The 13,606-nt window shown below is 34.4% G+C and overlaps 1 protein-coding gene across 1 annotated transcript in view; it reads left to right on the top strand.

Moving 5' to 3' along the window:
- Positions 1-13,606, top strand: part of LOC150110041 (acetoacetyl-CoA synthetase-like) — a 29,979-nt gene that overhangs the window by 1,580 nt on the left and 14,793 nt on the right. The window contains exons 2-3 of the mRNA XM_090397618.1: positions 1,702-1,815; positions 10,551-10,676. Of these exons, the coding sequence (XP_090253744.1) occupies positions 1,702-1,815; positions 10,551-10,676 (240 nt within the window). The remainder of the gene's footprint in view (positions 1-1,701; positions 1,816-10,550; positions 10,677-13,606) is intronic.

Here is a 13,606-nt window from a genome sequence, read left to right as displayed (position 1 = left end):
CGTCCAATACATTTTTCGCTACAGGGCTCTGAACACCTCCTGTTTAATTATGGCCACCCCATATATTATAAATAAATCATCTACAATACATGAGCCTGAAACAGGTTCAGTTGCCACAATAATGAAGGGCAACGCTAATACAAAATGGATAATGCAAAATAGGATTTTTTATTTTTATTTTTGCCTCGAATCATTTACAATTGAGATACATCTTTTCATGAAAGAAAGGAAAACGTTAATGGACCATCTGAGACGATTGGTGAATCTTCCGAATCTTCCTTATGAGTAAGTTTTTGCAAGAAGTATTAATAATGGAAAAATCGGTTTGCTTGTCTCAAATATTATTAAAAATCATAAAAGGAAGAAAAAAGGAAGAAGAAAAATATTGTGAATATCGATGTGAACATCGATATTATGAATAAAAGCAATTAATATAAAATAAGTAATAATTAAAATAAATCACAAATAAATGCTCTTCATTTCGAACTAAGTCAAACGCTTGTCTGATCAGCGATCCATGAATACAACTTCAAACTATCACACCGGGCGATAAAGTTATCTCTCAGTGAGCCACATCATACATTTATAGAAGCCTGAACAAGTTTAAAAACCTATCCACCTTACTAATTTATGATCGACCTAGGTTTCACGAGTAGAATGTACATAAAAATTATATTTGTATGCCCAATAATGTCTTTTTTTTTTAACAGTTGCGCTAATTAATTCAAAGATTAACTCTAAGTGACTATTAATTAACCATTCCCAATAACTAACTAAAGATAACCTTACTCTACCAAACAAGATATCCTGTATTATGATGTTCGCATAGAACAACGTCATGCCACTCCATGAATACGTCTGCACAATTGGTAAGGATGTGGGAATGGTGGAAACTATGTTTCTAGATTGGATAAAAGTTTAAGAATAAAACGCAAAAATACCAAAATTAGCAGTTTATATGTTGTCACAGGAAAAGGAAAAATATCAAGACAGGGAGACCGGTTTACACGTTTGTGTAGCGTTCAATAATTGGTAGTAGATAGCTCTCGGTATTTAAGGTATATTGTAAAATGGAGGGTTCGAAAAGGAAGCCGAGACATTGTTCAGTGACAGTTTTAAAGAGATTCAAGGTTGAAAGTTAAAAATAATAACTGTTTTAAAGAAAAGAATAAAGAAAGAATGACTAACAATATTATAATCCCAAAAATATGATTATGATAAATATATATGTAACTAAAATATAATGATTATGATATTGTTTCCTTAAAAAGAAATATGCAAAAGCGCTTACAAGACGGAACAATAAATAAGGGACATGGCTACATCACATAGTTTCCATCAATAAGAAACTAAAAATAAATAAATAAAATAAAATAATGAAATCAGCTAATCAAATAATAACAGAAAAACCCTGTGCTTTCAAGTTGCCTGTTCGAATAATTTTATTGACACCGAAAATTAGCAAGACCAGAAATTATTAAGCTAATTAACTCACCGATTTTCAACAATATTTAAAATTTCCATTAGCACAAATATCGCTTAATAAGGTAATTTTCCCTCGACAAATAGAAAATAAAGGGAAAACAAATTCAAAATATTGATTAGATTTACATGTTGTCTCGAACTATGGTGCGTGCTTGTGTATGCGCTCGCGCGATATTAGTAAGTGAATCAGCAAATATGAACTATATCTGGTTACAGGTTGCACTGATATTATTGGCTGCTTCTTTTTTGCGAACACAATTCTTCCTGTGCATTTTGGTGAAATCCAGTCTCCAGATCTTGGAATGAACGTGGAATGTTTCGATGAATCTGGTAAGTAAAAGTTATATATGATTTTGTAAAACTTAAATTTGAATACTGAAGCGAACATAGGAATAGCAGTTTAGTAAGTCCTCCCCCCCCCCCAAATCTTATGACTTCCTGCAACATTATTCTGAGGAAATTTCCAATATGTTATCTTTGTCTTATAATGTGCTATCTGCCCACATATCAGGAAATGTTATCATAATATTAATGTTAATATGTTCTCTTCATAGTATTAACATATTGATTACTCATCTTTCAATGCCCTTATATTTATATTGTATGACTGCGTATTAGCATATGGTTCATACATCATTCGGTGTCTCGACTCTGTAAAATAATTCTTCAATTATTCTCAGCAAAGTGAAACTCAATTTGCTGATTAGATAATTGAGAGTTTGGTTACTGAAGATTTGCTGAAGGTTACTCTTACATTGTACTGTGGGTTTGGTTAAATGCGGGTTCACTGTATTAATTATTGAATTATTTCATATTAGTGCACAAAGCACTCCAGTTCAATTATTTAAATTATACTGCGTACAGATTCGCTCTTCTCCAGAATGATCTTTCTCGTCTGACTTAGTACACGGTGCGTTGGAAAACCGTACTAAGTACAACGAATCACGATACAGAAATCAGATGGTCGCGAGTGGGTAGGCAGAATGTTAAGCAGAACGCCATTTACTGGGAACATTATTCCCAAACAGAAAGAAGTGCAGCGATCGCAGTTTTATGATACGGGACATTTTTTTTGTTGTTGTTGCTATTGTTCTAGAGACTCAGTACATTTCATATGGTGGTAGTAGCCAAAACACTTTACCCGAAGGTCTACCTAAGCGTCCTGGAAAACCTTGAACTCTCGAAATTGTGGCAACTGTGATTCTACCCTGTTGGTTCCAGCACAATAACCTACATCAGCATAAAGCAGGGGCTGCTTCTGAATAGTTTGGAGACAAGGTTTCCGACAGCCACTCCTATAAAGAATACTGATTCGAATCATAGAGAAGATCTCTGAGATAGTGAATCTGAAGTAGGAAAATCTGTCCCTCTTTTATAAGACCCGCCAGCGGTATTACGAGAGAAACAGTTTTTGCATTTTATATGTTCTATAAATTTAAAGCTTATTTTTTTTATTTTTTTTTTTTTTTAGGTATTTGGCTGATATTCATCTGTTGCTCTAATTTCGTCATCAATAACGGACGCCTTGCTCTCCTTAGGAAAAGCAAGGTGTTCGTTATTTCTTAAGTAGCCGTTAGCGACTATTCGAGAAACATAGCGTAGCCAGGAACTTTGCACTTTCCCGACGTTTTTCGTAAGCTCCTCATTAGGTCTAATTGATGACCGTATTCTGCTCCTGTGTTGAAAAAAAAAAAATTGAAATAAAAAACCATTTCAACATATGAACTTCGTTTACTCGAAATGAAATAAGCATATTCCATGGCGCAGCAAAATTTCAAAAGCCATAAAGGCGTTATTTTTAATGACACTGATTAATGGGTAATATATACTTCATATTGCCTGCAAATATATCTCCATATAGTTTTATAACACAGTAATAATAAACTCGTGAAAATATAATAAGACTAATTTTAAGCTTACTTTTGTCACAAATTTTACATATTACGAGTATATCAAAATAACATAAATATGTTATTTTGACATACTCGTATATCAAATATGAAATTAAAATATGAAATATTTTAATTTCATATTTTATATACGAAATTAATATGAATATATTAATTTCGTATATAAAATATGATAATATGAAATACGAAAAGATACTACAGTCGCTTAATAAAATTAATTAATATACTTGATTTAATTAAGAGGTAGAAAAACAGAGACTGGTTTTAAATAGTTATTTTTTTATGCAAAGAGAAAAAATCTTTCAACAAAGAAAGAAGAGTTTAATATGCTTTTATAATGATATTCGATTGCATGAAAAGTATACTATCAAATACTTATTATCATAATAGTTAAATATCAATATTTAATGGTTATAAGCCACCTATCTATCCCAATGGCTTTAACAGGCCTTTAAGGCCCACAACCTTCCAAGCATGCTTGGATTTCGTAACCGAAATACGAGGATAGAATGGTCACTCCTATGCCTCAAGGTATTCTTGGCTGTATCCCTGTGTGTTCACGGGGCCGGTTTGTTTGCTTGCGGGATGAAAAACACCAGGTAAACTGGCGGAAAAAACCCTACTGCCCGCGCCCAAGACCGGCTAACTTGGCTATGGCTGAGGAAGATCCTTCAGCTTCTCACGTCTCCGACGGGAATCGAACCTAGGACACTCCTTCCCCAGGCATATGGTTGCGAAGCGCAAAGCCACTAGGCTAACCGCGCGGACGTTATAAGCCACCTGATTAGGCCAAATCTGCTCCGAGATCTCGAAGTGATTAAGAAATTTTGGGGAATTGCAGAGGTGATTAACAAAAATGATTTCCGGACTATTAGGATAGATTGCAGGCATATAACCTGCAGAATTTTCAGTTTATAGACGAACGGGGGGAGGGGGGGAGTATGAAGCGTTTAAACTGTTGCGAGGCATTTACCTGATGAATACGCGAGAGATTTTTCAATCAAGTAAAAAAAAAAAAAAAAAAATTAGGGCTATCCTTTTATTTTCTTTATTCGTATGGAGTTGCCTCCCTTTTTCTCCCCCGTCCCTATTGGGGCGAGTTGAGCCCCCTCATGGGGGGGGGTTTAAGTATTTATGGCTGTAGATCCGTGTGTGTGTTCACGGGGCCGGTTTGTCTGCTTGCGGGATGAAAAACGCCAGATAAACTGGCGGAAAAAACCCAACTGCCCGCGCCCAAGACCAGTAACTTGGCTATGGCTGAGAAAGATCCTCAAATTCCTCACGTCTTCGACGGGAATCGAACTTGGGACACTCCTTCCCCAGTCATATGGTTGCGAAGCACACAGCCACTAGGCTAACCACGCGGACAGGGCTATCCCTGAAAGTACATAAGAGAGTAGTGAAAAAAGTGGGTGAAAACATTAATAATGTAGATGAATGAAATGCATTGCTTGAATATGTTGTGAACACTATGGTTCTGAATGAATTTAAGGCTCAATAGGATATGTTGCAGGCAGAGTAACATTCAATTATAAGTTTGTGGAAGCGCCTCCATTCCCAGAAGAACAACGGGATAAAGTCCAACCCTCCCTTTTGGAAAGACCTAAGTTCAATTCTCATGATGAGGAGAGGAATCTTTATATAGACTTTATGAAGTGAAGGTGAGTTATCCGATCTCATAGATGATAGCAGCATGTTTCTCCCTACGGAAACTTGTGAATCTTTATTCTGCACGCAGGCAAATCAGCCACTAGAACATACTCAATTATTAGACAGAAATACTATTCATGGGCACTAGATAGCGTAGCGTGTGATTGGGGGATTATATATGATATATCAGTAACGTAGATGGCGTAGTGTGGATGGTTCGTTATGTAGTGTGTAGAGTGCTCTCCTGCTATGAATCCTTGGATAGCATGAAGGTGTCATAGTAAGAAACAAAAAACTATAATGCATGATATAACAACAATAATAGTTATTATGTCCATAATTTAAAATTTTTAAATGTTGAATTTTATTTGTTTGATGTTAAACATGACATTCGTCTCTAACACTGATGAATAACGTAGTTCTCTAATACTGTTAACGATAGTTGATATCAGCAGCTTATTGTCATCATATGATGCTATGTTTTCAAGAATGAATTTCATATTTTCTGCATTGATTTTATATTATTTATAAACGGATTTCACTTCAAAATATGTAATATGCAAAAATTATATTCAGTTGAATAACACACAGAAATCGTGCGCATTCTCCTTGTACTTAATGGCACTTGTATTTCCACAAAAGTAAATGGATTTATGATGTGGATTGATGTGACAAGCCTTGTAATTAATCCCAAGTTTGAAATCTTGAATGATAATAAAAATCTTATCATGATGCACAGTCATAGATATCTTAGATGTCTAGAGTGATTACTTTGACGGTTTCTTAAATGAAACAGGTGGTGACAGAACCATTGTAGAATTCTGAAGAGTAATGCAAACATCAGTACATATCAATATATGAAGCAGAAAGCACCGTCAAACACGTGATTATGTGGAAAGGCAACTGGAGTAGATGATATTCAACCATAAATGGTCAAATGTGGGGTAAACTTTGCAGTGGCTACACTGCATAATTCAGAGGGCCTGGTCAGAAAGTCGAATTTGAGATGATTGGAACATAGCTATCGTAGTTTCCATTTATAAAAATAAAAAATGAAATGTCGGGGGGGGGGGGTAAAACTAAATGTGAGAATTTGAGAGAAATTTCTCTACTAAGTGTTCTAGGTACGATTTATGCAAGTATATATGAAAAGAGGTTAAAACATTCTACAAGAAAATCTGGAAGCAGAACAGACCAATTAGGGCTTGTCAGAATTTCATTTTAAGACAAATAGTTGAGTAATCATTGGAGTATACTTAGGTTTTGTATATCTCGAAAAGGCATGCAACGTAAAAGCATTTTAAAACCTTTCAGTAATATGGAGTTAATGGACCATTATCCAGAGCAGTCCATGGTCTTTATTTAAGTTGTCAGTCAGCAATTAGAATTGAATGTAATATAGGAAGATGATTTGAATAAAATCAGGTGTGAGACAAGGATGCACATTATCTCCAATCTTATTCGTAATCTACATGGATCACTTTGCTTTATGCGGATGATGTACTCTTAAACACATCCAGTGCCATTCTTTCTGTGAGAGAATTGCACTTTATTCAGAAAATTCATTCAGTAAATTATCTGAATAAATTAAATATCAACTGTATCAAATTTGGTATGAAAATCAGAATACAAATGTCCAAAACTATGAAAATAGACAGGAACATAGCGATTTCAGCTGCATTCTCAATGGAGAGCCTATAGAACAATAAAATATTTCAGATATTTAGCAATGGGTTTTAGGTAATATGTCAAGTTAATCTGGAAATAAACAACAGAATATGCAACGCTGGTATGGTGGGTGTCAGTTGAATAAATGTATATGGAATAAGAGAGAAATTAGCCGAAATACTAAACCAACGGTATACATGACGGTGTTACAACCATTTTTAAGTAATGCTTCTGAGAGTGGGGTTAGAAATAAAGGACTTGATCAAAGAACAGATATGAAAGTGCTGAGAAAGATAAGGCGAGTGATCAGATGGCATCACTAGCAGAATCATATTAAAAATGAAAACATTTGGAAGGAACTTGACATTGTTTGCATTCAAGTATGTGTGAAGAGGCAAATCTAATTTGGTAGGGTTACTTTAAACAAAATGGGAGAAGAAAGGTTAGCAAAACTGGTGTTTGATGGCAAGATGCCAGGAAAGAAGACCAAGGTCTAGGGATTGATTGAGTCTGAACTGCATTAAAAGAACGAAAAATTAGATGAAACAATATTGGACTTCTGACATGTTTAAAAACCAACTGGGAGAGAAATTGTTGATAGAACATTATTAATAATTTAAATTTAATTATGTAGTGCTATCATAATAGAGTGAGCATCCATTGTCGATACATATCAGGAAATGATAATGACTATGTATCTTGTTTTATTCCGAAAGAAGTAAGTAGTACTGTCCGAGCCCTAACTAACTTTAGAAAATCAGTACGTAGCCATAAATGATAGCTGAGCCCAAGGGTATTAATGATTCCATGACTTCAAGGGAAAGAGTGCAGCAAGAAACTGCCACCTTCTAGACATTCTAAATCCTAATAGGTATTTATAGCCTGAAACAGTGAGTTGTATAGTCGATTTTCCGAGAAATACTGTACTTGCTTGTGCTAGAGATCGTCTAACTCAGCAACTGACTGCAAAGAAGGCCTGCAAAAAGTTTCCAATCGTCAAGTCATCAATCTCCCTGACACTAATCCAACAATCTCCCTACAAATGGATTCCTGGTTGAAGAGCCCTGTGCTCCCCAGCCTGGTTTTGCTCTTCCTAGGAAGATATGGTCATCTATCAACAGGATCAGAACTAACCAGGTCAGATGTGGCTACCTACTTCTTCTTCTTCTTCAAGTGTCATCCTCTAGAAAGAGGTTGGCAATCATGTCACGGAAGTGTTTTCTTTCTTTTGCTTCTCTGGAACGTTTATGGTAATTCAGTCCAGTCCTTAATATCTTCAAACCACATTCTCCTGGGTCTACCTGTCCATCTTTGTCCATCCAGTTTCCCTTCTAGTATTAATTTCTGGATGCCTTCTTGTCTAGTTAGATGCCAAAAATATTTAAGTTTTCGTTCTTTAATTATTTTCATTAATGCTCTTTTCATTTTTGCTTTCTTTAAAACATCTTCGTTTTTAATTTTCTCTGTCCATGATATTTTCCACATTCTTCTGATGGTTCATATTTCGAAAGCTTCTAATTTTTTCTGTGCTTCTTTATTTAGAGTCCAAGTTTCACTGTTGTAGAGAAGGCTTGACCAGATATAGCATTTTATTAATCTTTTTCTTGTGTCTATATTAATGTCCCTGGATGTTAGAACAGTTTTCATATCAATGAAGGCTTTTCTTGCTATCTCTATTCTTCTTTTTATTTCTTTAAGGGAATTTCCTGTCTGTAAACATTTGTCCCAAATATATAAAAGACTAAACCTGTTCAATTTTTTTTTGTTAACAGTTATATTTAGTTTCTTATTTATTGGTTCTTTATATATTATCATGCACTTTGTTTTCTTTAGGTTAATAATTAATCCCATGTCTAAGCTTATGTTGTAAATTTATGTGACTAAGTTTTGAACATCATCTTCATATTCAGCTATAAGGACTACGTCACCTGCATACCTGAAGTTGTTGAAGTTTGTACCCCCGACTTTTACGCCCTTCTGTTCTGAAATATTTTTAAAAACTTGTACTTTAAAAACCTTACTGTACAATATATATATTGTACAGTAAGGGTGATAAGACACGTCCTTGTCTTACTCCTTTTTTTTGAGTTGTCAGAATATGCATTTTTATATCTTATTGAAGCTATTTGATTCCAATATATATTTTTAATTATACGTAGATATTTTTCTTTTAACCCGTTATTATGTAGGATATGTATTAATTTCTTGTGATCTATTGAATCAAATGATTTGGTGTAATATATAAAACGAAGATCTGGTTATCAAGGTTTTTTTCACAGAATGTTTTCAAATTGAAAATTCCTTCTCTTGTACCTTTTTGTCTTTTTGAAAACCTGATTGAGCGTCTTCTATTTCTACTGACAAAGTGCCTTTTATTATTTCTACGATTATTCTCAGTAGTAATTTTTGTAACATGGCTTGTTAAACTTATTAATTTATATTCTGAACATTCAAAAGTTCTTGGAATTTTGGGAATAATGACAAATGGATTTCCTTAGATCATCAGGGGATGTATCCTGTACTTCTATTCTACTAACTACTAGAATAAAATTTATAGCAGTCTTTATTCTGGTGGTCTAGCGCTATGGAAATAGCGTAATTAAACTAGTCACTGATTTCACTGAAATTAGTCCTTGATTATAAGTACGTGTGCGGATGTGAAAGTCGAACTGTAGTTATATGCTACTTTCTGATTGGTGACAGATGCACTAGTCTTTCGCTCTCTATTTAGGACATGGCATCGCCTACTACGAAAATATAGCAGTATAGTGACGTTGTTTTCCAAGTGAGTATATATTTATTGAAACTCAACGTATCAGTCCGATGTACAAACCATAACTATTACTAAAACAGCTCCGATTTAGAGCAGTTGTCACCAATACAATCTTACGGCACATGTTCTGATTTTGCTTAATAATATTTTACTCGTTAGTATGAATATATTTAGATTTAGGAAAGCGATACACAAGGAATATTTGGAGGAGTTGGTTGTGTTGAATTGCTGCCACACAAATATGGCTATGGTGTGTGTGTGTGTGTGTGAGGCTAATTCCTCACATGGCAATATCACTGTAACTCACGAACTTCAAATAGCCGTTTAATGCTTATTTTATTAATTCTTTTATTTTTATATTATTTTTATTTTGTTTTTTTTTCCATGGTTGCTGCATGTGGTCCAGGAGGCTTGGTAACTTTTGGACGCCTAGTTGGAGACGGCTTCATGTTACCAGTGTGACATCACCGGGGCTTCTTGTGTCTGAAGCACAAGCAATGTACCACTAGGGAAACACTACTAACGGGGGGGAAGACCGTCTCAATCTCCCCAACACTGGTCCAACAATCTCCCAACAAATAGCTTTCTGGTTGAAGAGCCCTGTGCTCCGCAGCCTGGTTTCGCTCTACTTAGAAAAAATTTGATCATCTCTCAACAGATCAGAACTAACCAGGTCAGATGTGGCTACCTACTACACAAATGGAAACTGTTAGACCACCCTTATTGTGACTGTTCCCCCATATCCGAGACATATATTTTGAACGACGGCCCAAGGCCCCAAATTTCATAGTAACCTCCAAGTCATCCATGAGATGACGGATGAGGCCCTGGATTGGATTTCTGGACTGGATATTGACTTGTAGCTGCATTGTATTCATTTCGCTATAAGAATAAATAAATAAATTTTATTTCTGCGTAGAAACTGTTCACACTCTTATGTAATTATAATCACTGTGATTTTCACGGATATCACAGATTGACAAATCTGTTTCTGGTGTAATCTGGTAACATGTTAACTAAAGAAAATATGCACTTAACACCATCTGCTTTTCCATTTCATTTAGGCAAATCTGTAACTGGTCAGAAGGGCGAACTTGTAGTCACTTCTCCGTTTCCTTCGATGCCTCTAAATTTCTGGAATGAGCCAAATAAAGATAAATACAAAGAAACTTACTTCAGTAAATTTCCAGGTTAGTATTTGTTTTTGATATGAATGTTTTCTTTATACAAGGTAATTAATGGGTGTAGTTTTCAATATACAGTATTTTACATTTGTTGAAGCCGTATTTGGGTAAATAGGCGCCTTAATAAATAAATGGCAGACTTTAAATGGCACTCCCTTAGGACATGGTGTCTGGGGACGGGGGAGGGGAATTAGGTATTATGAACAGTAGCTGGTTTTCTCAGCAAACTCGACTATTTATCCTCCAATACAAAGAAACCGGCAATTGAACAAGCACACATACATTTAATAGATACTACTACAGAGTATCTGTTTCATTCTATTCGCAGTTTCTGTGGCTTTCATTCTAAACAACCCCGTTTCGTTCTTATTTCTCCTTCTCTTCAGAAATTCATAAAAAATAAACCTTCCAGAGCCTTTTCATTCTCTAAAAGGAATGAGTAACGCTGTTTTGTCGTTAACGTATTTTGATAATATTCTTCTTCTCCTTCTCTTTCGTATTCCACTGTTCAGTGCACAATATTCCAGCAGTTTTGAAAGTCCAATACGGTTCTAATGACTATATGGCATGTCAATCTTGGTCATCCTCTGAATCTTGTACCCCTCCATAGTGCCCTCAAATACCAAGCAAGGAGGTCATTCCGGTTCCATTCGCACAATGTGACCAACCCAACGGAGTTTATGCTTTAACTGTTGACTCAGAAATATCCAAATCTTGCCGCTGCAAGATTTGTGCATCAGTTCTGAGTTCTATTTTTTTTTCAATAAGTTCTGTTTATTTTCCTGAAACATTTCATTTCACAAGCTGAAAGTTTACTCTCTGTTTCTTTTTTAAATATCCAAGTTTCTGCCCCATAGAGAGACTGTTGGTAGTACTATTCGTTCGTATAATTTTATTTTTAAAGTTGTAGGAATTTTGTTGATTTTCCAAATTTTATTCAATTTATTTATGATTGACCATGCAATGTAGAGTTTGTTTTATTGTTGCTATGCCATTGAAATTTAAGTCACGTATGCTCCTAGGTAATTAAATCCATTAACTAGTTCTTTAACTGGTTTCCTATTTAAGTGTTATCTGTACATCTTTCAGGTGTCTTCCAATATTCATAATCTTTGTTTTATTTAATTTAAAATCATGTTATTATTTCTGCAAGTTTATTGTAATATGATAATCAGTAGATGGATTCGTAATCAGAAATTATCTTTCTTTCATCCCCCACATACTTGTGTGCACGTCTCCTGGCATGCTGGATCACAACGAGAATACGTCATGCAAGTACACCATCTCGTATTCGTAATCATGACTGGTATACTATTTCTGAATATCGTTTTGTTCTGTGATCTATTTGCATGGTTAAATTAAATAGATGAATTTCTTCAGGCGGCCAAAAAAACTACAACTAAGGGAAAAAATCATTAGCTTACAACTAAATTCGAATTTGAGTCTTTCTTTTGCTCTAGCAACATGGATGTTAGAAGGCTGCGCCGGCACTCTACTGTTTCTCCTGTTTCTAGATTTTCTTTTACTCATTGTCCGGAAGTTTCATGGTAATACTGATCTGATGAAAACTGTAACCGGATTAATTATTTTATAACATAATGACAAATATTACGGTCACCTTTGTACCTTTCAGTTTTAAATTTTCAGACATATCCTATCATTATCTCTATGCCACAAAGCAATATCACTAGTCTGAATGTTTTTTCAGAACTGCTAACAAAATGTTTTGGAAATCTTGAATAAATTCAAAATGAAATTTTCTCCTACGTTATATAATGTTAACTTATACTTGTGATGAAGAATTGGCTGGTAACTAAAATCGGTTGATCTTGAAAAGTGGTGTAGCATTTGATTATTTAATTGTCCAAAATTGACTTTTATGTTAAGCTTTTGTGAACTGTAAAAATATAAATTTGAATAAAATATGCCCACATTTATTCTGTAAATGATCCAGAATTTGCAAGTAGAATATTCTGTAAGTGACCTAGATATTTTAAGAAGTTTTTGTTCAAAATAAATTTAACAAACTTCTAAAAGTTTCATAACAAATCTTTCTAAAAAAATTTCATAGCAAATCTTTCTAAAAAGTTTCATATGGATATATTTAGATGGCATGCCATGCTCTAATTACTGCTTTCAGTTACAGCATAGCATTGCTCTTACAAGTTTTGTCTGAAATCATTCGTCTGAAAAGAGCTTTATGAAACATTGGTACTTTCCTTATTGCTTTATAACGTTAAGTGGAATCTCGTCTTTCGTCAAGTATCTGATATTCTGTAAAATAATAAATTGTAGATAATAATATATCTGTTTTTTTACTTTTTTTTCAAAGGAAATAATGATGCGTTTTCTTTGTACCAAAGTTGAGTTTAAATCATAACGAATTAAATTTAATTCCATAATTTTTCTCTACAAATCATCCGAATTTATCATTTAAGACGGTTATATTGCAAAGTTTTGGTTTAAGATGGTTTTCGGAATAAAAAAAAAAAATTCAACACTTTCAATTAGCGTGAAAGTAATCATACATCATTGTGCAGGTCAAGCATTTAAAATACAAAATATTTTTGAAGATCTGTGTTATTTTGCAAGAAGTACTCTGAATTAAAAAAATGCGGTATGTCCAATGCGGTGTCGAATAGCTGAGGACGAATTATATTTTTACCTGATGAAAACTTTTTCATGCCTACAGTCAAATGTGGATATAAATATATTGCCAGCATACTAATAATGTTAAAAATTTGGTACAAATTAAATTGCAATACGTTTTTGGCAAAAGTTACAAATTTCCTAAGGACGTAATTAAGGAATTATTATACTGTGCTTACAGAAAACTGCGGAGAGACATTACGGTATAGAATATATGTCCACCTCGAACTGCCATGCGGCTTTCACAACGTCGTACCATATTTAGCTCGAAGCGATTCAGGATTTCT

This window comes from Typopeltis vanoorti, chromosome 1 (assembly GCF_054136105.1).
Source record: "Typopeltis vanoorti isolate ZY-2024b chromosome 1, IOZ_Tvanoo_1.0, whole genome shotgun sequence".
In the NCBI taxonomy this organism is placed as follows: Eukaryota; Metazoa; Arthropoda; class Arachnida; order Uropygi; family Thelyphonidae; genus Typopeltis; species Typopeltis vanoorti.
Note: the sequence above shows the minus strand (reverse complement) of the source record. Positions and strands in the feature narration are given on the sequence as shown.